General features: G+C 36.4%; 4 protein-coding genes across 6 annotated transcripts in view; 2 read left to right on the top strand and 2 right to left on the bottom strand.

The window, feature by feature from the left end:
- Window positions 1–24,615, bottom strand: part of LOC142979735 (uncharacterized) — a 150,730-nt gene that overhangs the window by 57,207 nt on the left and 68,908 nt on the right. The gene's annotated exons all lie outside the window — the stretch shown is intronic.
- On the bottom strand, window positions 158–10,326 carry LOC142980009 (uncharacterized). The gene is made up of 7 exons (XM_076125268.1): window positions 9,993–10,326; window positions 9,153–9,314; window positions 6,121–6,353; window positions 5,008–5,725; window positions 3,557–3,831; window positions 2,791–3,051; window positions 158–2,280 (listed from the first exon to the last, which is right to left on the bottom strand). The coding sequence occupies exons 1-7, from the start codon at window positions 10,052–10,054 to the stop codon at window positions 1,916–1,918; spliced, it is 2,076 nt and encodes a 691-aa protein (XP_075981383.1). The 5' UTR covers window positions 10,055–10,326; the 3' UTR covers window positions 158–1,915.
- On the top strand, window positions 10,738–13,045 carry LOC142980158 (putative beta-hexosaminidase fdl). The gene is made up of 2 exons (XM_076125489.1): window positions 10,738–11,144; window positions 11,359–13,045. The coding sequence occupies exons 1-2, from the start codon at window positions 11,044–11,046 to the stop codon at window positions 13,043–13,045; spliced, it is 1,788 nt and encodes a 595-aa protein (XP_075981604.1). The 5' UTR covers window positions 10,738–11,043.
- Window positions 15,649–24,530, top strand: Su(var)2-10 (E3 SUMO-protein ligase Su(var)2-10). 3 transcript variants are annotated; one of them, XM_076124843.1, is made up of 13 exons: window positions 15,679–15,815; window positions 17,086–17,255; window positions 17,561–17,723; window positions 18,004–18,149; window positions 18,321–18,498; window positions 18,846–18,947; window positions 20,028–20,268; window positions 20,878–21,112; window positions 21,553–21,713; window positions 22,021–22,230; window positions 22,378–22,572; window positions 22,701–22,797; window positions 22,912–24,530. In XM_076124843.1, exons 2-13 carry the CDS (start codon window positions 17,113–17,115, stop codon window positions 22,916–22,918), a joined length of 1,878 nt encoding a protein of 625 aa, XP_075980958.1. In that variant the 5' UTR covers window positions 15,679–15,815; window positions 17,086–17,112; the 3' UTR covers window positions 22,919–24,530. The 3 variants fall into 3 exon arrangements, with proteins under 3 accessions (XP_075980960.1, XP_075980958.1, XP_075980959.1); XM_076124844.1 differs by having other exon boundaries at window positions 18,013–18,149; XM_076124845.1 differs by lacking the exon at window positions 17,086–17,255 and having other exon boundaries at window positions 15,649–15,815.

Here is a 24,615-nt window from a genome sequence, read left to right on the forward strand (position 1 = left end):
ACATATTTTTTTTATGAATATTTAAATATTATCTTACTTTACTCGATATTTTTTATTATGATGCTATATGTAGTATAATCATATTGTTTATATTTTAGTTTTTTCTTTTGTATTATAGCTAGCTTTACTTTTTGTAAGAAAAAATAAAAAGACACAATATTACATAAAAACGTTTTATTTTGTTTTACAAATTAATAAAATTAATTCTAAGTTATTGTCATGATTATGCTTTAAAATTAAGTATTAAGCCTAGTATACACTAAACTACTTAGAGTGTAGTATACACGATACTGTAACATGTTAATACCTTTACTTCCTAATCAATATAATATTGTTTCGGAAGACTTTACAAACATACAAAAACCAAACACAAAACATCTGCGGATCACACAAATAGTTAATATAATATTATAATGAAACGGGTCTTAAACGCGATTGAAAATTAAAGGTTAAAATACCTTATTTGTTTACCCGACGTTTCGATCGAATTACATCGACCGTGGTCATGTGTACAAGTCACGAGAGTTTAAAATAGTTAATAGCCCGGATCCGCATTAAACGATCCATCTCGGATCGGCGATCCTGTAGTCCAGAATCGAGGATAGATAGCCAGGTAAATACATTAAGTTTGCACTTTCAATCACGCGGCATGTCTCTACCAATCGCTTTTGAGGGCGATTAAGCCGCGCGCGGTCGAAGCCCGTTGGATCGTTTGATGTGGATCCGGCTTCTGAATAATATTATATGGGGACTAACAGGATTATATCTTGACGTTTCGGCAGAGATCGAGCGTACAGAGGATTACGCAAGTTACATTAGAGTAAGCAAATAAATTAACACTCGATGGCATTAATCCTCGTGTAATAAACACTATTTATTAGTCATACAATCCGAAAGTTTACAACTCACACAAATATTTGCCGTGCGAGAACCCTACCTAAAACACATACGATTACGCCACGTGTGTCGCCAAACTATCTTTTCTTCTCTTAAAACCAAATTTTACTTTTTACACTTAAGCTCAATGACTAGGAACATAGAATACATTATTATACTTTAGTATAGTACGCGCTAGCTAACTTTAAGTGTCAGAATATAGCAACAAGCTGGTACGCAGAAGACTAAGAGAAAAAGCATGATATATAGGCGAAGTGCGAGTGACGAATGACGGAATGGTGCCAACGACAGCGTTTTTTCGGTCAGTCACCCGTACTGTATCGTGTATATTTTCCTCTCGCCTTCCCTGCATCGACTTGTAGCTATATTCAGATATTCAAAGTTATATAGGTCGTACAATAATACAGGTACTTACTAGGCAATATAATGGTCAGGTAAAGCATCGTGCGAACAGTGCCATTTGTACATAGTGCGTATGTGGTAACTTAATATAAATTATTTGATACACTTACTATCTAACAATAAATACCAAATACTGATTGTATATCAAAGCATTATGCTTAAACTTTTAAATTAATTGGTTGTAGAGTTTTTTTTACGTATATATGAAGCATATAATAAAGTAGCTTTTTCGTTAACTTTATTTTAGTCCTGTTTCTTCTTCTTAAATTAAGTAGTTATGGAGGTTGAAAACAGTAGTTCTAAAACTATTTGTTTACTATGTTCTTCAATTCAAAGGCGTATTTATGATACTATCAGTAAATTCTTGGTTACAGTCACAAAATGGTTAAAACTTACTTCAAGTTTTCTGGTTAAAAGTATTAAGATTTTTGTCATGTAAATCTTTGGCACTATTTCTAAAATAGGTACAATAGTTGAAAAGCAATACAAATGCAAAAGATTAAAGCTAAACACAAAGTTTACAATAATTTACAACATCTAAAATAAATAATAATACAAATTGATTTCACTTCCAAAGATATTCACAAACAACAAAATGTATAAACTACGGGTAATTTCAGTCTAAGTCTTCAGGTCTCAGTTGTCTTTCCCCTTCACTAAGAAAGATTAACATAGCTTTATAAAGAAGATACAAGCCTAACATTCGTCTTTCTTTCAACGGCCAAGAAGCCACAACGCCGTAGTAATTCCCTACCTTCAAATTCTTCAAGCTTGTCAAGCCGAGGGCATCGATCATGGAAGCCTCGTACGTATACGCTTCGGCAGGTATTACGTTTTGAAATATATGGAGACAAACAACCCCCACTTTGTCTGACCAGATGTCTAAGATATGCTGAACTTTCTTGTCTCTTGATGTCTTGAAATCTTTCTTCCACAGTGTAAGTGCTTGGTATAAGTGCGAGTATGGTCTGGAACGCTTTCCTATAAAATAAAAATATATCTATAATAATGAATTAAAAGCTGATTTCTGTTTAAACGAACCCATTTATGTAACCAAGAGTAGGATGCTAAAGTTCATACCGCACTTGGCCAGTGTAGTGGACTCAAGTGCCTTCTTCATTCGGAAAAATAATCTTGCCCAACAGTGGGACAGGACGCGTATAAACTTTTGCTATTCACTTGTGTGATGAAAGCTATGAAGCATAACGGTAACTAATGTATAATTTTTACTAGTGTTTTTACATAACTTAACAGCTTATAGGTGCCGCCAAACAACTTGAACAATTTCGCTACATCTTAGGGAACGATATTTAGGTCAGTTTAGGTATAATAGTGTTGCGCTAAGGGGAGGGCGTTTCAGCTTCGACCACCCGACTGGTATAATAGCCAACCAAGTGTCCACTGCACTGGGTCTACATTCTGTTTACTTTCTAATACAGAAAATTATGTTCAAGTTGTTTGGCGACGTCTTTACTTATTTTATGCACTCACCTTTTCCAACATAAAATATGGAGTTAACAAAAGTGGTCCAGTTAAAATGTTGGTTTTGTTTTCCCGCCTTAGCAGGCAGGTTGTCAGTGAGCCTCGGGTCTAGCAGTAGGTAAGTGAATGACGTCTTAGCCGTGCCTTCCCGCCATTTCTTCTTCGTATCAGTGAAGTCAAGGCGAGCTTTGTTCTCCAAGTCCATGAAAGCTGATAGGTCACTCATCCAATCGGCCGAGCGGAGAGATTTTTCGATTTCTATACTGTATGCTAAAGAGATGATTTTAAATGTTTAGTAAGAGTTGTTAGCATTACAAGACCAATTCCTCTTGGAATATTAAACTGTTTTAAATATAATAATTTTGTGTGAAAAATGCATTTATTGTGAAATATTTACGTAATGTCTAAATAGCAAAATCACCTTTGTTAAATATTATTTTTCTAATGATTTTACTAGGGAATTTTACTTTTATAACCATTATAAATATTAATGTAAATTAAACTATAAACAAAAATAAACTTTGTTGACAAATAATGACATCGTCAAATAAAAATGACATGTGTTTTCTTTTTAAACTATTCAAACTTCGCGAAAAGTTTTTAATAAATAGTATGGACTACTTAAAAAAAAGTTGCTTAATTTATTTGTTTTTATTAATTCCTGACAAACATTAAATTAATAATTGAATAAGTCTCAATGTAAAGCATCTACGCACATCTTTTAGGCAACCATAAACCGCACCTTTACAAAAAAAATAACTACAAAAATACTCACTTTTTTTCTGCGTTTTGTCCTTAACATTCAACCCTTTCAGCTGTTCACTTAAATCATCAACATTTTCATATCTGGACTGTTTTTTCAACGCTTGCAGTTTCTTTAAATACAAGTTCCTGGTTGTGTCTTGTATGGGCCCGGGGTTGTACCCAAGGCGTACCAACTCAGCTCTGAGGGTATTATCGTCATACTGCACAGAGGCAGGGAGTGATGACGCCACAGATACGATCGTTTGATCCGCTGTAATTGCTTGTGTTCCGTCGTCTACTGGCAGACTGTAAGACATGTTAACGATTCAAATAAGCAAGTGAAATAAAAAAATATATATCCTTTTTTTATGTCTGTATATTTTTTTTTGTTAGTTTTTGTTATACGTTGTCTCCTTATAAAGTGCAAATGTGTAGTGAATATCAGACGACTGATAATATCGATATATAATATAATTTCAAGGTGACCATTCGTTGGATTTTGCCGGGGATTTCCTGATTTTGATCGTGTACTTCCGTTTGCGATGACAATTGTTAGGATAAATTCACATGTTATATTATTATGATTTTTTCCCATAATTGATAAGCACTGGTTTTTAAATCCTACTAATACTATAAATGCGAAAGTTTGTAATTATGGATCTTTGTATAGCGGTGTTTATGTTTGCTAGTGTACGAACGTTTTGCCTTGTGTCTTACTCTTTCATGCGAAAATTAGTGACCTATTGATGCAAATTGTCAGTGTTCTAGATTATGTATAAAATAATACATAGGCAATAGAAATGTAGTCCACGCAGACGAAGTTGCGGGCAAAAGTTAGTACCTAATTATGTGCAAAATTTGACGACACTGTAATGCTGAGTTTGTTAATCCAAAACAAACTGAGGTTTCGCTGTCCTGATTTTTTTAGTACTAAAGGTGGCAACCCATGTAATTGATGTTGATAATATTATTACAGGGAATATCACTTGTTAGTTAGATCTAATCTACATTCTAGATGGGTTATAGATAATGTCTGTATTGAGTTATTGACTGAAGTGCATGTATCTAAGTTTTGCGTCACAACTATAAGTACCTACAATACCATCTATTGTCACTTAGAAATGTAACTTGAAAATAGCCACTTGAAACAGGAATTATCTATAAAACTTCCTATATATCCTGAACACTTGATCCGATTATCGACCATGATGACCATACTTTTATCTTTGAAACTAGCTTTTCCCCGCGACTTCGTCCGCATGGTTTTAAGTTAGGACAGAATAATCAAATAACTTTCATCCCCTATTGTATCCCCTTGGGTGTTGAATAGATCTTTTTTTTTCTTAGCGTTTGCCTACGTGATAACATCTACCTGCATGACAAATTTCAGTCCGATCCTTCCAGTGGTTTGGGCTGTGCGTTGATAGATCACTATGTCAGTCACCTTTGAGTTATATATATTTAGATAAGTTTAATACTTACACGACAGGCGACACCAGCAGTCTTTTCTCAATAAGTACAATGTCTTCGTCCTTATCTTCATACTTGTATTCCTCATGTACATTCGCTATCACAATACTGCCGCCCGACACACTACTCACTCCGCTACTAGCCGACGAACGTCTAGTATTATACGCTTCACTCTTACTTGTACACAAGTACTCATTCGTCTTATTCTGTACTACAGCTAACACACTGTCCAAATCCTGCGAACATTCCTGTTTCCGTTTCTTAACACTGCTTTTAGTATTATAATTGATATGTGAGATCGTCTGTGGGGAACCTGGTAGTGAGAAATTTTCATACACGCTAATTCTTTTGTTCAAACCATTTGTCTGGTCTATTCTCGTTTCGTCCGAAGTATAGTCTAAGCGATGGATCCCGCTTATTTCTACGTCTTTCTTCGAGATGCAAGATTTAAAGCTGACATTTGTATCGTTTGAGATCCTATCTTTAGTGAGATCAAGAGTGATGTTGTCACTGAAGTCTATGCAGGTACTCTTCCAAGGCGCTGACTCGTTGTCTATGAGGTACGTATCGCCTAGTATAGTTGGGTACAACTTGTTGATAGTTAGACTGTTTTTCTCGCACCATTCGTTGATGAGTTCTGATTTTCTAACGGTCGGTGCTACGTCTTGAGGGTTTTCTTCTATCGGTCCATATTCGGCGACTATTTGGTCTGTTGTAAGTAATACTCGTTCTGAAATTGTAATTAACTGTTGTTTACACGATGCACTGCATTTGACGACTTGACGTCGTAAGTATGTAAGTTGAAATGTAAGAAATTTATCCATATTTGGTTATTTATATTACCATACATTGATCAAGTTACGTTACGTTTAGTCTAACAAAAATCATCGGCTCGATCTATCGAACGCGAGACCGAAACCACTTCAGAGGCAGTAAATAATAAAAAAAATAGATGTGAATTATTATAGTAGCAATTTACCGAACACTGTTCATTAAATAATTAAATACCAATTTTACATGTATTAATAAGTTTCAACTAAGTAGACAAAAATACGGCAAATGAAAACAGCAGTTGAATACTTATTCGATACTAATACAAAAGTCTTAATTTTATTTAGTACCTACCTAAATCTAGGGTATAAGCACACTTAGGTCCGAAAGAGTCGTCAGTCTCATCCACAACGTTATGAAGGTAGTCGTACACGTCCCATTGTTCTTCCCTCGTTGCGTAGTCGAAGGCCGAGTGGCCGTCCAGGTCCCGTCTGCCGGGGTCCCCTCCACAACCGATCAACAGCTTCAGGTTGTCCACCCGACCCCATATGGCTGCTATATGGACTGGGGTCACACCGTCGTCATTGCTGAAAGAAAATATGATTGTCCTGATTATTTTGTTTGTCATAATGCCCGAACGTGTAGGAAGAGGTGTATGAAATACAACCACATTTCGCAGTTTACAAACTAAATTTGAGTCGCTAGGCTACTAATGAGTATAATCCAAGGCATGACGCTAAAACCTTACCGGACCCGGGAATCGGACTCGATAATGCAACTGTTAAAGACGTACATTAGCTATTGCTTCGCCCAGACCTCAAAAGCAGTTTAACAAGTTTGTACTACTCACCACATATTGCAAATAAACACCTGTCTGTATGTCGATAAATAAAATTTCTGTGTTTATCTCTACCAAAAGGGAGACGACGACATATGCATATACAATATACATATAAGTATGTAAAGTAGGTATGTATGTTTATCAGTTGTATGGATATAGTACTAGTAGTACTAGTAGTACCTACTAGTAGTAATAGTACTCTTCTCAGTCTCAAAACAGATGATTGTATGTGAGTCAAAATCAAAATCAAATCATTTATTCATTTAGGTCAAATATTGACACTCATGATAGTCGTTACAATTACTGAATCTACCACTAGCTCGGAAAGGGGGTAGAGCCTTATGAGAAGAGCTAGCGAGAAACTCACAGCCAATCTTTTCAATCGCCAAAAGTTTTACAATGTGGTTGATACAATAATTGATCATGCGAGGAGCTGCCAACAATCAGCGATATAGACTAAACGTCAATTATTAAGAAAAATGAATATAGCTATGTGATTTATTAGTCTCTGATTATACCGTGAGTTGTCCTAAGATACATATTTTTATACATATATCAGTTATGTATGTTTACTCCAAATGTTTAAGGCAAAGGAAGTGAATTCTGAAGTGTGGTCTCTAACTGGACCGGATATCGAGCTCGTAAGATACATTGAGTACCTTATGCGTTCGACTTCCGGCCGAGCTTGCTCTCACACTAAGAACTTGTCGAGTAAGATGTTTTCAAACAACAAACATAAAATGTACATTTTGACCCAACGGGTGTTTGTACGATACATAAAATCGCGGAGGTCGTGGGTTCGATTCTCACACGAAACAAATATTAAATATTTGTTTCCGTTACCCACGACCTCCGCGCCTTGCAAATACCTAGTGGTGACCACATTAACTTCAGGCTTTTTTCGATAATCAACGTTTTTAGCCTTCAAGCGACTACCGCTATACAAATCAGTGAAATCAGTCGCAGGACGAATGCCGGCGACGCGACTCCTGTACGAACTTCAATAAAATCCATTGAAGTTCGTACAGGAGTCGCGTCGCCGGTGGTGTCGCTTGAAGACAAAAATCGTTGAGTAGTGAAGACTTGCGTAGCCTTGGGTACGAAGAGCCGTTACTGTCAAATGTGTTAAAAATATTGAAGTTCCCAAAAAGAGAAACCCAGTTTCGTAACATTAGATAAGTTATCTTTGGGCTGCTAGCGGGTATTTCACCAAAATACCTACCTATTAAAATTGCGATCGACGTCGTGTGACTTATGACCTTTTAATCACTTACACATTGTGATATAACGTCATATAACTATGAGTAACATATTCATAAACAGACGTTTTTAAAAAGGCAGTGCTATGAAGTAATAATACTGTAAGAATACGGTATTTTACTACCAGCCAAATCAGATACTCTTTATGAAACATCAAAAACACAGTTTTGTATATAAATACGAATGAGTGATGTCACAATGTCGTATTTACCTAATCTTATTTGATGTTTAAGTCTATTATAACTGTTATTTTAACATTAATAAAGAAAAAATAATTGACACAGCATGAGTATTATTGATGCATCTTTTGTTAGTTTAATAATTATTAAATAGAAAATTACAATTTTCCGTTGACTGAGCAAAATACCCTATAGTTATAATATCTACTTTTAGAAACCATTTCTAAAAGCAAGGAAAATAGTAATAATCAAATTATTTTTTGTTATGTTCCTGTAATAAAGTAGGTAGGAAATGTAAAATAAAGGTAAATTTTAAATACAATTGAATCATAATAATATGTATAACTCATGCTCAAACAAAAAAAAATCAGAAAATCTGAATTATTCATTTAAATTCCTACATCTATTTAAATGTAAAGTTATTTAATATCAGCACAGTAATAATATATTTAGTCTGGGACATCAAGTAAACGTGTTTTGATTGATGACTCAGAGCTTTACTTTGAGGTCAAACAAAATTGATCTTAGCATAAACTGTGTAAGTCAAAAAGTCTCCACCTGCCTTTGAGTGCATGCAAGATGAATTTAAATTAATTATGATAGTAAAGAGCAGCTGAAAGATACAGCTGCTCTTTAACTGATTCAATTTATTTTAGTGTACATATTTCAATTTATCTGTATAAGTATGTATTTAGAAGTATATAAGTATGTTTATCAGTTATTTGGTTACCATAGTACAAGTTCTGCTTAGTTTGGAATCAAATGACTGTGTGAGTTGTCCAATAAAATTTATATTAATAAAGGGTCTTCATTATCATATTATTACAGGGTTTTCATTACTTTAAACTTCACAGATGTTTGTTTTTTATTAAGGACACTAGTGACTTTAAACTAGAATTAACATTTAAAGTATTTGAAATTCCAGATAACTATCTCACACAGATTGCAAGAATTGAAATGTTATTTTCATTATATTCTTACTTCCAAAATATTAAATTAGCAAATGGATCAAAAAAGAATATCATTATTAACTATAAAAACTGCTTAATTTACATATTAAAAATAAGTTATCCATGTAATTCTTAGGTGGACTTAGAATATCTTACCACAGATTGGGATCAGCTCCACTCTTCAAGAGTAACTCGGTGCATTTCTTGGACTTCTCCTCGGGGTCCACACCCACTGCCAAGTGCAGGAGTCCAATACCTTTGCAAGGTAATATCTCATTCAGCTGTATCGGAGACTCCTTTAAAAGTGACTCTAGGGTTCTAGAAATAGAAAAAAAAAGTTTGGTAAATGAATTGTCAATCAATGCAACTGTTTTTTTTTATTACACAATATAAAGCTGGCATATGTAGAGTGATATAATGCCTTGGGCATATCTAATGATTTTATCTTCAGATAACTATATTAGGTCTAATTGGGAGGAAATTTTTCAGATTTAATTTTGTTTAATATTATAGTTAAGAGATTGAGGGTATACTTATATTATGCACACATGAAATGTTTGCTTTTTATTAATATTATTGGGAGTATCTACTTTAATAAAAATGTTTAATTACGTATTTTAATTATGTTAACCTTGCTTCATTACTTTTAATTGAATTGCTCATTATAATGTTAGAGTGAAAGAGGAAAATAGAACGAAAAATTATAACAAAAAAATGTATCTCATGAACTAAGATGTATAAAAATATAACAAGGAAAATTATTACGCAAATTAACTCAGTGGGGGATTTCGCAATCTATTATTGGAAGAATTGCAATATTGCATAATGTGCGAAATTATGAGACATATCTTATTCATAACAACAGGTGCAAGATAATAGATTCGTTAAAATACTTGTTTACAATATATTTGCAGCCGGCAGGTGTTAACAAACTTGATTTATGAAAGAAACCGCACAGTGAAAAGTTTCACAGGATGTAATTACTTTCATACATACCTTTCATTTCCGTTTTGAATTACGTCGTATAACTTAAAAAGGTCCTTATAAGAAGTACCCATTGTTCTAGTCTTTGATCTAATGAGAATTAGTCATCGTTTCCAAACTTGTAATCATTTCCTGAGGTGTAGGTGTTTCCTGCCTGCGAAACAAGTTATAACACAATAGCATTGAATGTTTTATCTAACATTCGGCGATAACTATTATCTCTCTACACCTTAACACTGATCGATAAGCACAATTAACTTTTTGTACACATTTTTTGTTTTTGTATACTAATTTTAAAATAACGTCAAGTTCACTTGAAATATTTTGTTTACGTTTGACGCGCGTTCCTTTCTACGAACGAATGACACTTTCAACAGTACAGTCTTGCGTTCCATTTTTCATACCATACGCATTCGCATTCTCCCCTCTCCTTCGTTTCTTTTGTGTTAAATTATGTTGTGGGTATTGAAATATATACGTACGATATTAATTATTAAATTATGAATATACTTGACTATTATTGATCCTTCGTAACTCTCCCAGAACGTACTTTTTACAATTTTATTGTACTTAAAACTTAGGTTAAGAAAGACAGATGGCGCTGTAAAACAATAAAAGCGAAATAGAATAACGTATTCCAGTTCGAGCAATTATATTATTTAGGTAATTTTGTGAGAATTTTGATCAAACAAATGTTATGGTTACTAGGCAACATGTGTTTCTCCTCACATAAACTTCTACCTAGATATGCCAAGTATCTATCCCTATCTGGAAATACGTATAAAAAAATCAAGAGAAAGGAATTAATACAAAATAACTCAATTTATTATTAAAAATAAGTATGCTCTGGTTACGTCTACATATTTGTGGGATATGTTTCCTTCATGGGCATTTTTAATGTAAAGGTAAAAAATATCTATAGCGTAAATCTTCTTTCTGGCTTGTTATTGACATTGATCAATTATATTGTTATGTCAAAGCAAGGGTATTTTTTGAATGTTTATCTGTATTTTATATATTAATTACATGGATTATGTCGGACGAATACATAAATTAAGGAGTAATGTGGTTAACAATCCCAATTACCCAAAAATATATATTGGATCTCATTGTTACGTTAGTTTTTGGGATGATAACCGTCGCCCAATGCACTATAACCCACACGTAAGCTAATATCATTGTTTTTGTCAAATACTACTGTAATGAATATCTAATTAAAAGTTAAGGACCCACTCAACATGTTCTATATATCAGCAATGTACGCAATACATGGTTTTCTCATGGTTATGTCTTAACAAAATTTTGATAGGTACTTTTTTAATACTGGCGTGCGTGTTATGATGGTAAAGTATATAAATATTTAGTTCTATTTTCTCAGATCCAAGTTACCTCTGTGGAATTGGGAATGTGTAAATGAAAAATGTTTACCGTTAAAGGCATCACACGTTTCAAAACTACAATCTCTGGAAACATGTAACATGCTCTGCGCGTCGTTACAAATTTGGCCTCAGCCGACTGGTATAGTCAGTCTCTCTACCACTGCGGTTCCGGTGCGTGCAGACTTGTTCCATCTACAGAAAGTAGCCGCTCCTAACAGAATAGTTCACGAACATATACAAGAGGCGTTCAATATATTTCGAGCTGATTTAAATACGATAGAGCGTAGGGCACGTGGGTTCGAAGAATGGCGAAGTGTCGCAATTCGTATAGTAGTGAATGCCAGTGGAGATCCACGGATGCGTCTCGACACTGACGAAGGCTACAGTTTATCAGTTCGGCCCGTTCCAGGAACAGGAGTGGCACTCATAGCAGATATTGGGGCGCGTACGTTTTGTGGGGCGAGACATGCACTCGAAACACTCCTCCAGTTAGTATGGCTGGACTCCTACATGGGATCACTTCTAATGCTTGAAGCTGCAAGGATCGACGATGCGCCGCGGTTTCGATATCGTGGAATACTAATAGATACAGCGCGGAATTACTTCCCCATTCAAGAACTCATACACAACATTGATGCAATGGCTGTTTCTAAGCTTAACACTTTTCACTGGCACATGAGCGATTCCCAAGGATTTCCTTTGCACACTAATAGTATTCCACAATTGGTCGAATACGGAGCTCTATCAGCCAGTGAAGTGTATAGTCCAGATGATGTGAGAAGATTGGTTCGAAGGGCGAGACTGCGGGGAATTCGAGTTATAATAGAAGTTGATTCACCAGCGCACGTGGGTCACGCATGGAGCTTTGGTCCGATCAGGGATCTTGGCGAATTAGTATACTGCCTTCACGACCAACCTTGGAATTTATACTGTAACGAACCTCCTTGCGGTCAGTTAAACCCACGCAATAAGCATGTCTACGAGTTACTTGCTCGACTTTACACAGAAATTATGCAACTAACAGGAGTCGAAGATGTATTTCACTTAGGTGGTGATGAAATCTCTGAAAGATGTTGGATGGAACACGTTAAAGATAGCAACCCCTACGACCTGTGGCTCGAATATACAAGATTATTTCTAGCACGCCTCGAGGCAGAGACAGTGAGCGGCACGCTCCCGAACCTCACGATATTTTGGTCATCGCAGCTGAGTGATCGGTTTAAACCGGATTTAAAAAAGTACATTCACCATATAGGTCTCCAAGTCCGCGGCGTTGAATGGTCACATAAATACATCAGTGGTATCCGCACTATAATGTCTCATGAGGACGCATGGGACTTGAACACTGGCTTTGGTGCTTGGCACGAGGAAGCCAACGGAGCTCCGTATAACTCTTGGCAACGGATTTATGAACACCGGCCGTGGACGAAACACTCAACCGGCCTCGTGGAAGGGGGTGAAGCTACGGTGTGGTCATCAGTTCTGACGGAGGGTGGTCTGCTCCCGCGTATATGGCCTAGAGCCGCCGCATTAGCCGAACGACTATGGACGGACCGCGCAGAGGGCGCCACGCGGCCCGTTCACGCTCGCTTCGATGTGCACCGCTCTCGGCTTATAGCGCGTGGGTTTTCTGTACCACCCTTATGGTCAATGTGGTGCACACACAACACTTTCACGTGTGTTTGAAATTTGTAGATAATTGTTATATTAACTTCTACACTTTATACAATAAATTAAGTTCAAGTGATAATTGAGCGTGTATTGTTTGACTGTTTAATACCACAGCCCTACATATTTGAATACTATCAGTATTTTTAACGGCTTGTCTCCTCAATCGAAAGAAAGTAAGAGCCTTAGGATATGTTTACAGATAACGGATATATTTAGTTGTTAATAACTTACTTGTTTTAAATCGTTGTAGGCCTGGTAAACCTACATACTTTCCCGTTAGTGTGAGATTTCCGGTGGAGGAAGTTGCGTCATTCACAGTTTCATTGAACGGATGTCCAACAAAATGACACATTATTAAACAAAGCAATTAAAACGCCGTAAACCTCGTTTTTTATTACAGGACATTATTAGAACTTTCTTTATCTCTTAACTTACGCTGTGGCGCGATAGTTGCGCATCCGAATTTCCGAATGGTGATCATGATGTCTCGGACACGATCCCCGGATCGGGCTAAGTACAAATATTAGGAATATTAGCCCAGAATTTGTTAACGTGCCCGGTATGTGGTTATAAGCTTGACCGTTGGAGTTATACACACCGCTGCCTAAACCATTAGGTATAACAGACGTGATATTATGAATGTTGTAAGTGTAATTTATTTATATGCTTAGGTACGTTAGATTTATTTTAGAACCTGTTTCTGAGGTAAAGGGCTTAGAATATTTTATGCGATTGCGATAGAGGTCTGTCTAGTGCAGGGTTCTAATTCCGAGTCAGATAAAGCGGTATCAATCTAGAATAATTTTAATGTAGGTATCTTTCAATATTACGATTTTAGTACATTGCAAAGAGACTGGCTCTTTTTTATTGACAAGCGTTGTAATCTGCGAAATTTCATACGCCTCTGCCTACACCTTCTATGATATAATAGACATGATATTATACGAAAAAACTTGTATCTTAGTATATTCTCGCGCACAGGGATTGTTTTTTTTGTGTTAGGACGAAGCATCTCTCCGTTAAATATATATCAACAGAATTCGGGTTCGCCGTCTTTAAGTACCTAACCATTGCAAAACATAACATAGATTTGAACACGTTTTTCATGCCTCAGTTTTAATTAACGAGTGGTTATCCGAATCTTACCAATGTTCGTATGTTTTATTTTATTTAGGTCATACTTGAGTAAATGAGCTTTGCCATTTTCATCATGATTTGTAAAGCAGTCAACCTGCGCATAGTTGGCTGGTCACAATCAAGTTGGCGAATGCGGTTCAATATTGACTACGTGGTATATTAACTTCCATTTATAATGAACTCTTACCATGTCTTACTTGATAAGTACTGACCTAGAAACTGTAACGTAACTGTGTGTTTTGTAGTTGTGATTACAGTTGAGACAATACAGTAATTGTGTTGTTTTGTTGGATTTTAATAAAGACGATTAATTTGAATAACACATTAACGAAAGTTTAAAACCTAAAAAAACTACTTTTTTGTAATTATAATTAGGTAGTTATACATTTATCGACATTATCGATATTGAACTACGGCACAAGCACAACATTACATATTAGGATACGGACATTACGGAATTCCGAATCCGTTTCCGCGATGCTTCTGCTTAAGTACGTTCAGAAGCTATAAATAATCACTGAAATTTGTCTACAGTACAAGAAATTCTGTAAAAAATATTTATAACACCAACATATTTATTAACTTTTAAGTCGTATTTAAATATTACATTATGATTATCACGCATAATTCGATTGTTTTTGTATCAGTTTAATTAGTGTATTTTGATATTTGAACGAACTGCGTTCGGATATTTACGGACACGCGGAATAATTAGGTAGTGATGTTAAAATAGAACTACCTACATAACCACCAATTGTGCAAAAAACGTTTAAATAGGAAGATAGCTAATCCATTATGTACCAGTTATTACTTCTCTACCATTTATATAGTAAAAGTGCCGAGTAGCTGAACCTATGATTTTAGCTTATAATAGTAGGTAACACTTAACACACGTTCTATAAAAGAGCAGTATCTATCAATAGCTTTTATTTTTAGTGAGTGGTATGAATAATGTCATGGAGGTGGGAGGATGTTTCAAATACCGCTTCACTGTCGTATAGAAAATTCCTTCCTTTAGGCTATGTCATAAGTCGAAACCCGACAAAACCGGAGTGAAATATGGCTAGGGCTGACGACTACTAGTTTCAGTATCCTATTCATATGGCACCATTAACTTAAGCAAATATCGAATTGGTTTGGCAGGTCTTGTCGCTATAAAAACTCTTTTTATCAACAAAATAAATAGATCTTAGAGTGATATATCCAAACAAATACATTTTCACAGCATCAAAAGCTAGGAAACGGAAATGACGATCTGTCTTGTTTATGGTTCCACTAATGTGTCTTCAGCTTTACGATTATTATTTTATTAATTTAATCAAAGTCTTTTAAAAAAATAATGTTTATAAAATATTACTCTCATTAAATTTTCTTTCATTCAATAATACGTCTGTAGTAATACTACAATTACTACGAACGTGTGAAATCTATGAATGAAAATTGGCATATTTATTTAATAAGGCTTGGACACATGTTTTTAAATGAATTTAGTCTATGGCCAACGTGGCGGCTATGCAGTAAGCGTCAAGTTATGGCGTTTTGTGAAAAACACGTAAATAATTTTTAATAGTAAATAAATGTCAGTGTAACTTTTATAAAATAGAATTAATATGAGTAGATATTACGATTACGGTAACGCGATATCATGGTGAGTAAACTTTGATTTCTGGTTGTGACAACCATATTGTTTAAATTTTTGTGTACGTTTTCTTTTAGAACTTAAAATTGTAGATACTCAACTAAACAACCAGTTGAATTAAGATTTAGATACATTAACTATTATTTAATTTAGTTATCATTTAAATATTTAGCTGGTGCTAGCCGGGTTTTTCAAATTTTACTGTGTTTTCCAACCTGCGGTTTTAACGTGGTTATTCCCGTAGAAAAAGTACGTAATTTGTAGTTGGAATCATAGTTTGGCTTTGACTATTTCGTTGTTATTTAACAATCTGTTATTTATCATATCGCAGCAGGAAATATTTTAACCTTACTAATTCGTATTGTTATACGTAGGTACCTAGGCTTTTATTGATTTTTCATTGTAGCTAGGCACCGGGATAGTCGAATTACTTGGCAAATACGTACAGGACTAACGTTTATTTTAGTTTCACAAGTTTATTTGAACCACATGACACATTACCAAACTTTTGTTTTGTTTATAAACATTATTGGAAGCTAGTCACATAAAATATTAGGACCTTATTTTCAATCAAAATTACAAGCTATTATAACGTGATGTCTGTTGTTAGTAAGTGTTGTTCAATTCTTACATTAAAATTCACTCATAGAACAGCATTTTTTTAAGTATTAGATTAGTACCAGGTATATTGTTTGATAGTGCTTTTTAGGATATTATTATTATTTGTATGTCTAAAATGAAACTGACACAAATTGGAGTGGTCCTGTTCCCTTTATCCTGTATTTTATTTCATAATGTTATTATGCCAATATTCTGGAAAATTTCATAAACAGGACACCCCTTATTTCTCTTACTGGTTATGTCTCCCTCCCCAACATTTGTGGGTATCTCATTTTAAGAATTGTTAATGTACTTTTCTCTCCATAGCGATGCTCCTTCACAGCTGCAGTGGAATAATTTCTCAAATTATAATCTAAAGGATCACCAACAATTGTTTCTAAACAATATTTTAGCTTAAGTACTTTTATGGTTTGTCTAGATTTAAATTAAAGCTGTAAGACATGTTTTAACCATTGATGACTAAAATGGATAATTATTCAATTGCAGATGTTCTGTAGATATTTCCCCTCTCCCTATCAGTTTCAGTAACATAAGAGAAATAAGGAGTCCGCGTGGTGCCATATCATTTGCAACAATTGAAGAAATTTTCCAGAATTCTCTTCGTAATTGTATAGATTATTTATGATAGTTTGTCCATTTTTGGACTCGTGAATTTCAGTTGACATGAGATGGTCGTTCGTCAACAATGGTTAAAACACGATCTTCAGCGAGGGTAGGAAGCGCGGCTACCAGTGCGCCCCCCGAAAATGGAACTTCTTCCGAACTTAGAACGCGACTCAAAACCACCGAAAATGGTCACCGCTCACAAAAGGGCTACCATCAGTCTAGGCAAGTGTCTCCTCTCGCGTTTGCCTCACACGTAGCTGCCAGCATGACATTCCCAATTTCAGATAGCAGCCAATGTTGTTTCTGTTCGCTACTGCGTTGGATGTGGCATGTGGAAGACAGAGGAAGCATGACTATGGGCTTTGGGTGGTGGTTCTTTGAGAGGATTATGTCAGTACTCTGTTTCTGTGAGCAGATGTGTTGTCTATAAGTGCATGACATTCATTGTATATTGTCCACCTGTTAGTATTTAAGTTGTTAACGTCACAGTAATTTGATGGAGATATTGAGTGTATCTAATATTTTAGGAACAATCAGGCGTTGCAGTCAAGTGGCGTGGGTCCAGGCAGCGGGTCACAGGGCAAGGATCCCCTGGCGCCCGCGCTGCCTGGCTCGCGGGCGTTGTACCAACACCCGGCAGTCAGTGGCTATAATCCACAGGACTCACGCGCTCAGGCTCTGCCTGTCTCGGTAATTTTACATATGTAACTTTAAATATGCTTTGATTAATAATAACCATATATCTGTCAATATAAAACGAGAAAAGACAAACTGTTATGCATTGATTAATGTGTTTTATATAAAAATCTTAGCTGCCTAGCATTGTTTTATACACTGTATTCATCACTGCACTTTGTAGATGTTGAAGTAGTGTAGCACTGCATGTTGACAAGTAATATATGGCTATATCTAGCAAAACCTAAGGTCAATCTAGTTGAAAAGCGAAACGGTACAGAAAGGCACTTTACAGTCGCGACAGAACCAGATGTATGCCAGCAGCATGTACCACGGGTACGGCGGCGGCGCGGGCGCAGCCACGCTGGCGCCGATGCCCTCGCCGTCACCCACAGCGCCGCTGCCACCCTTCCCTGTTCACCCTGACGTTAAGTTTAAGAAGTGAGTATGTCGCACCTGATTTCTGGCAAGTATATGATACTATAATAAGATTCTTTGCTGAAAATAGACAAGTTGTAATATTCAATATGCAGAGAATAGATTTTTTATGTATACCTGATATGATATAAACTACTAATTAGAGAATTCCTTAACTCTTAAATCGTTTGGTAGGCTGCCATTCTACGACGTGTTAGCAGAACTGATGAAGCCGTCGACGATGATGCCGATGCAGGCTGGCCGCATGCAAGAGGGCACGTATATATTTCACCTCACGCCGCAGCAAGCCACCGAGATCGCCTCGGGCAAGGACATCGTTGGCACCAGTAATAAACTAGATTATGTTATACAGGTAATTTCATGACATCCTTACTAATAAAGCAATTAAAGATTCTTTTGGACAGTAGAAGTGTGACTGAGATTTTCTGTTGGGAAATTCCCAAGAGCAGGCACGGAAATAACGCACTGATGACAGCTCTACTTGTGATTTAAATTTGAGAATTAATTCTTATATTGTTGACAATATTTCTTATCACTGCTGTGATACACATGATATTTACAACCAGTAGAAACCTTATGCAAGCTAAGTAAATAGCTTGCATAATGTTTCCTTTGATAGATGTACCAGTTTAAATTGGTACACACATCCCTTGTAATGTTTCTAAAATTCCTTTACAGTGTATTTAATATTGTTGACAGGCACAACTAAGGTTCTGCCTGCTAGAAACTTCCTGTGAACAAGAAGACCACTTCCCACCTAGTGTTAATGTCAAAGTTAACAACAAAATGTGTCCACTGCCAGTAAGTATGATTACAAACAATTTATGTACCAAACTAATATGAATGCGAAAGTTTGTGAGAATGGATGTATGTTTGTTACTCTGTCACAAAAGAACTACTGAATGGATTTTGATGAAATTTTATATACCTACAGTTTAAAACTTTTTACCACTTTTGGTACTTTTACCACTAGACATTTAGATTGTTTTGGCTCACATCTGAATGTTTATAACATGTTCTGCTTTAATGTCAAACGGATCAATCAATTCGGATGAACTTTGGTGGTGCAATAGATTTATCATAGAGACTGATATAGTTTACTAATTTAACTTTTTAGTAATCTTTAATTATATAAATGAATATTTGCAGTATAATTATGTATATTTGATTACAAAATGTTTTACAGACCTCATTCTCATTACCTTGTTTCGATTGATCTTTGTTATCGTCACTAATAACTTATTAAGAAATACACTGGTCAAACCAACTCTCAAAATGTATTTTAAAAATAAAATCAAGTTACATTCCTAAAACGCAGACTGTCTTTATTATTCTTTATGAGGGTCAAGTCTAACTCAATCTTGTGTGACCTTTGCACAATTATTAATTTCAAATCTATTTTTAACTATTTATCAATGTCAAGAGTTCGGTATAATCTGTTATTGTATGAAGTATCATATCTGCATTTTTGTTTATTTGGGACAAAACCCTTTTGTCATTTCTAAAACTATTATGATAACTTCGTACCAGGAGTCATTTAAGATTTTCACATAACTAATTATAAAAAGAATTTAGTACAAAAACTAATACTCTACTGCTAGCCACAGTATTGTTTCTAAGAGTAGATTATAAGCTAGGTATGCTTAGAAAACAGCACATTTCTATATTCTGAATACACCCAAAAAATACTTTGTTATGACCAAAAAAAATTACAAATATATTTATTTCGTATGATCCTTCCCAGCTTGCCCTGTTTAATTCACATCCATACATCTTGCACCTGACTTTTTTGCAGGACATCACCAATATGATCTGATTATGTCTCTAGGGCATCTAAAATGAGCTGATATAAACTTATAACACTGTTTTACTGTCTCACAGAATCCAATTCCGACAAACAAACCGACACCGGAACCAAAGCGGCCACCTCGACCAGTGAACATCTCGTCACTAGTGAAGTTATCGCCTACAGTCGCCAACACGATACACGTGACGTGGGCGGCGGACTTCACGCGAGCGTACGTGCTCAGCGTGTTCATGGTCCGCAAGCTGACCTCCGCCGAGCTGCTGCAGAGGCTCAAGAATAAGGGCACCAAGAACCCTGATTATACGAGGTCACTTAGTAAGTATTGTCTTACAATTGTTCTTTAAATACGTATTACAAATTGGTCCCATCACTGCATCAATGGGTCCTAGTCTCATATCATGGTGACAGTGACGTGAACCGTTAAGTAAATTATAGAGCTGTCTAGGTTGATGGGTTTCCTTACGATTTTCTTCAATCTCTATCAACTACATTATTTGAAAGTTTATAAGGTTTTTATAAAGATAGAGAAAAAGACGTACATTTTCTTGAATCTGAATATTTGGATTAGGCCCTTTCAGTCCTATTATAGAAAAAACATCTCTGGCCTAAGGATTCAGAGCCTTGAACCTTCTACGTCATTGACATGGAAAGAAGTGAAACTGGTTTTATTAATTACTGACGAAATAAGTTTCAATATTACATCATCAGCAGGTCTCAATAACTTTACCGATGTTTAATAATAGTATCAAATTATAACAAATAGTTTTTGTTTGTTTTTATATTATTCTTTACGTAATTATAAAATATCAACGATTACAATACAATACAACTATTGATCGATAACTCTTAAATTCTTGTTTAGCTGCTACTCTTAGATACACGTGGGAACAAAAGCGTCTAAAAGTATGTTTCTCTCTTCTACAGTCAAAGAAAAGTTATCAGAAGACTACGACAGCGAGATAGCGACGACATCGCTGCGAGTGTCGCTGATGTGTCCGCTCGGCAAGATGCGCATGTCGTGTCCGTGCCGGCCCGCCAACTGTCCGCACTTGCAGTGCTTCGACGCCTCGCTGTTCCTCCAGATGAATGAACGCAAGCCCACCTGGCTGTGTCCCGTGTGCGACCGACCTGCGCCCTATGACTCACTCGTCGTTGATGGGTAACTAAACATATACAAATTAAGACACCATTATTACTATACTTAGGCCTTTACAAACGCGACCTACGTCATATCAAAATCAAAATCAAATATTCTTTATTTCATAAACTGTAACAAGTATTTGAAACCGTCAAAATATTTTTTATCTACCACTTTTAGCTGCCGTCAAATAAGAGCTGTTTTCAAAGCTCATTTTAGTACTGACGTATATTATCATAGATGCTTTTATTGACTCTTGAGGTAATAGATAGTGGCAATTTTGTTCCACTTTGATACAGACGCAAGAGATAAAGACAGTTTACACTTTTGATTCTTAGAACTCTTTGTTCAATTCAAAGAAATTACTTATGTCTAAGTACGAAAGACAAACGGCTCAATTTATAGCTAGATCTATGTCTATGGGCAAGTGTAATTTATGTAACTTGATTGGATGTGAACAGATACTTCCAAGAGGTGCTGACGTCGACGCGGTTATCGACGGACTGCAACGAGATCCAGCTGCACGCGGACGGCAACTGGTCGGCGCACGCGCCTCCCGCCCGCGCGCCGCAGCAGCAGCAACCCACCACCGAGCCCGTCACACTCATATCTGACGATCTCGGTAAGACTGATACCTAATATTGTCTGAGAAATTTCCAGCAGTGCTACAGTAATAGGCAGATCAACGATTCCTTCGAATTAACGGAAACTTAGTCTATAGCATTATAGTCATAAGAGCTAAGAGTATCTAGAATGTTGGATATTATTTATAAAGGATACACCACTCCTGTGCGGATTATTGTCTCAGACTTATAGGAGAACCGCTTTTAATATAGGACAGATCTAGCTTTCTGATTTGATTTATTTTAAATAGGGATATAAATGAACGCTGCTTCTATTGAGATATTAACCAGATGCGTGTGATACAGAAGTGATCCCGGTGGAGGGCAGCGGCGGCGGCGCCAAGCGGGCGGCGGTGGGCGAGGCGCGCGCGCCCAAGGCGGCCGACGTGCTGGTGGACCTCACGTCCGACTCCGACGACGAGCTGCCGCTCAAGCGCAAGGTGCCGCAGCCCAAGCCCACGCCGCCCGCCTCCGAGTCCAGCGTCAAGAGCGACGACAACTACTCCTCCTCCAGCGGTAACTACGCACCCTGTCGATCATTACCATTACTAAATATAACGATGCGAACCGCCGGTCGTTCCGCGACCGAGTTTATCGTTTACATTTATATAAGTATCGGCCGTTAGCGACCTGGCATTTGACCGAGTGTTTTGTCCGATACAGCGGCAGAGGCCGTGTCGTCGAGCGGCTACCGGTCGCCGGGCGGGGGCGGGGGCGGCGGCGCGGTGATCTCGCTGGACAGTCCGTCGCCGCCGGCCGCCTCCCCGCCGCCCGCAGCGCCGCTGGCGCCGCACGCGGACCCTCTACCCGACCGCCCGCACCTCTCCATCACGCCCGTCGGACCCATGCATAATATTGGTGACTACCCTTCACGTCTTTTTAATCTTGACTTGATATATTTATTTAACAATTGCGAGAAAAACTATTGATTCAGATAGAAAAGTATGCTGCTTATTCAATAAACTTTATCTCTTTTGTGTGTGCAGGTACAAGTAACAACATAGAACGCGACGAAGGCGGTGAACCCGTGAACGCTCATTGGGCGCCCTACGCAGACACAGAACGGGATGATAATTTTAGAAAGTGAGAATCGAACAACAATGAATTGCATCTGTGTCGATTTTAATATTAGCATGCTTAAAGCGAATCGTTAAATTCCGCTAAAAAGCGATTTCATGTCAAAATTATTTGTGGCAGATACTGACTGAGGGAGAAGAGTGGCCACACCACATACGCCAGTGGCCATTCTTCTGAGGAGGACCAAGAGCCCTCGTACCCCGAGGTGCCGCTGTTGCCGCCCTAGGCGTGCCAGAGAGCGGCCTGGCGAGGAGTGCCGCCGCCTGCCGCCTGCCCGCGGACTACTATGTACATAATGTGTGACCGACGAGAGTGATCAGTGATTATGACTGCTGGACGTTTTCTGCTCAAACTTTCATGTCTACTATGATGAATAAAAAACTTTCCCTTATCAGAATGCGAAATAGTGTTTTCTAATAAGTGGATATTTATGTCGAAATTTCAGTGTAAACTAGAGATCAAAATATTTAGTCGTAAGTCTCCATTTCATTACATTCAAAGTAGCGTAGTTCAGCGTCGAAACCAAAATTCTTTTATATTTCCAAAAACATGATGTATTATAGAATCGTTTTGTTGTAGCATTAGAGTTTGTATGTATCCCTTTACATTTCACTGAGAAGAATATGAATGTGTATGAATATGATGACATTTTGTGTGAGAAAATTGCTGTTAAATAATGTTAATGAAAAAGCCTTTGAACAGCTAGTTAATGTGCAGTTATTTTGTAATTTTATAAAGTTTTGTATGTCGTTTAACGACTTTACACTTCTTTATGATTTCTTTAAAGACAACCTTAGTTAAAAGTGGTTACCAAATCGCTACTTATTTAGAAATGTGGAAATATTTAGTTTAATTTACAGAGCCTGAGCCTTGATTGATTCATATATAAATTTCATAGTGTTGTTTACCTTTGGAAATTAAATGCTCTTTGAAATATGAGGTGGATTTTAAACTGTTTTATTATTATTATGATGGCTGTCTAAATGAGAATTGTACATAATTTATGGAGTGTCCATGTCTGTTAGCCCATGATCTTGATGAATTGACTAAGGTCAGTCTCTTATCATTGTACAAAATCATTATCAAAGTTAGTTCCGATTTTAATACACCTCTATATGTATCAACAATAACAAATACAGTTTTCTAGTGGATTTCAATGACAGATGAGTAATTGTTAATAAAAGACTAGTGTAATTAAAACCTTCACAATACAAATAACATAAATGTTAGCATTTAACATTTCTTGAAGCTATCATTAAATTTATTGTAATGATGGTGATATATAAATCATATTTTTCTACAATTATCGTTATTACGACGTTGACTTATGAAATTGTTTGGAATAATTATCACCATTTAATTTCACACCAGGCAGCAGTTATAGTCTTGATGTAATTGTTGAAGCATGTTGTTGGTGATATTTATGTTAGTAATTTAAAAGAAATATTACCGTCACTTTTAAGTTGGAAATACAATACTTCAATCTCTACATTATAAGTATTACTGTCTACTCAAATCCATAATTTAATAACAAATCCTCAGACACCTTGCCGGAGCGATACTACCGAATAATGTTAATTTCTTCCCTGGAGAATGTTCTAATTTATTTATTAGTAAGGTGTAGTAATAATATGTGTAACTGTATTATATTGAATTGAATGTCTGCATTGTAGACGTCAATGCGATACAAAGAAGGATAGATTAAGTTACTCTCTTCAACAATAAATGTAAATATTGTCTATCTGCATTTTAATATCCACTCCTAACAATCTCAATTGATCTCTTTCAGTTGAAATGACTTCATTAACAGTGAACATGAACGTG

This window comes from Anticarsia gemmatalis, chromosome 17 (genome assembly GCF_050436995.1).
Source record: "Anticarsia gemmatalis isolate Benzon Research Colony breed Stoneville strain chromosome 17, ilAntGemm2 primary, whole genome shotgun sequence".
In the NCBI taxonomy this organism is placed as follows: Eukaryota; Metazoa; Arthropoda; class Insecta; order Lepidoptera; family Erebidae; genus Anticarsia; species Anticarsia gemmatalis.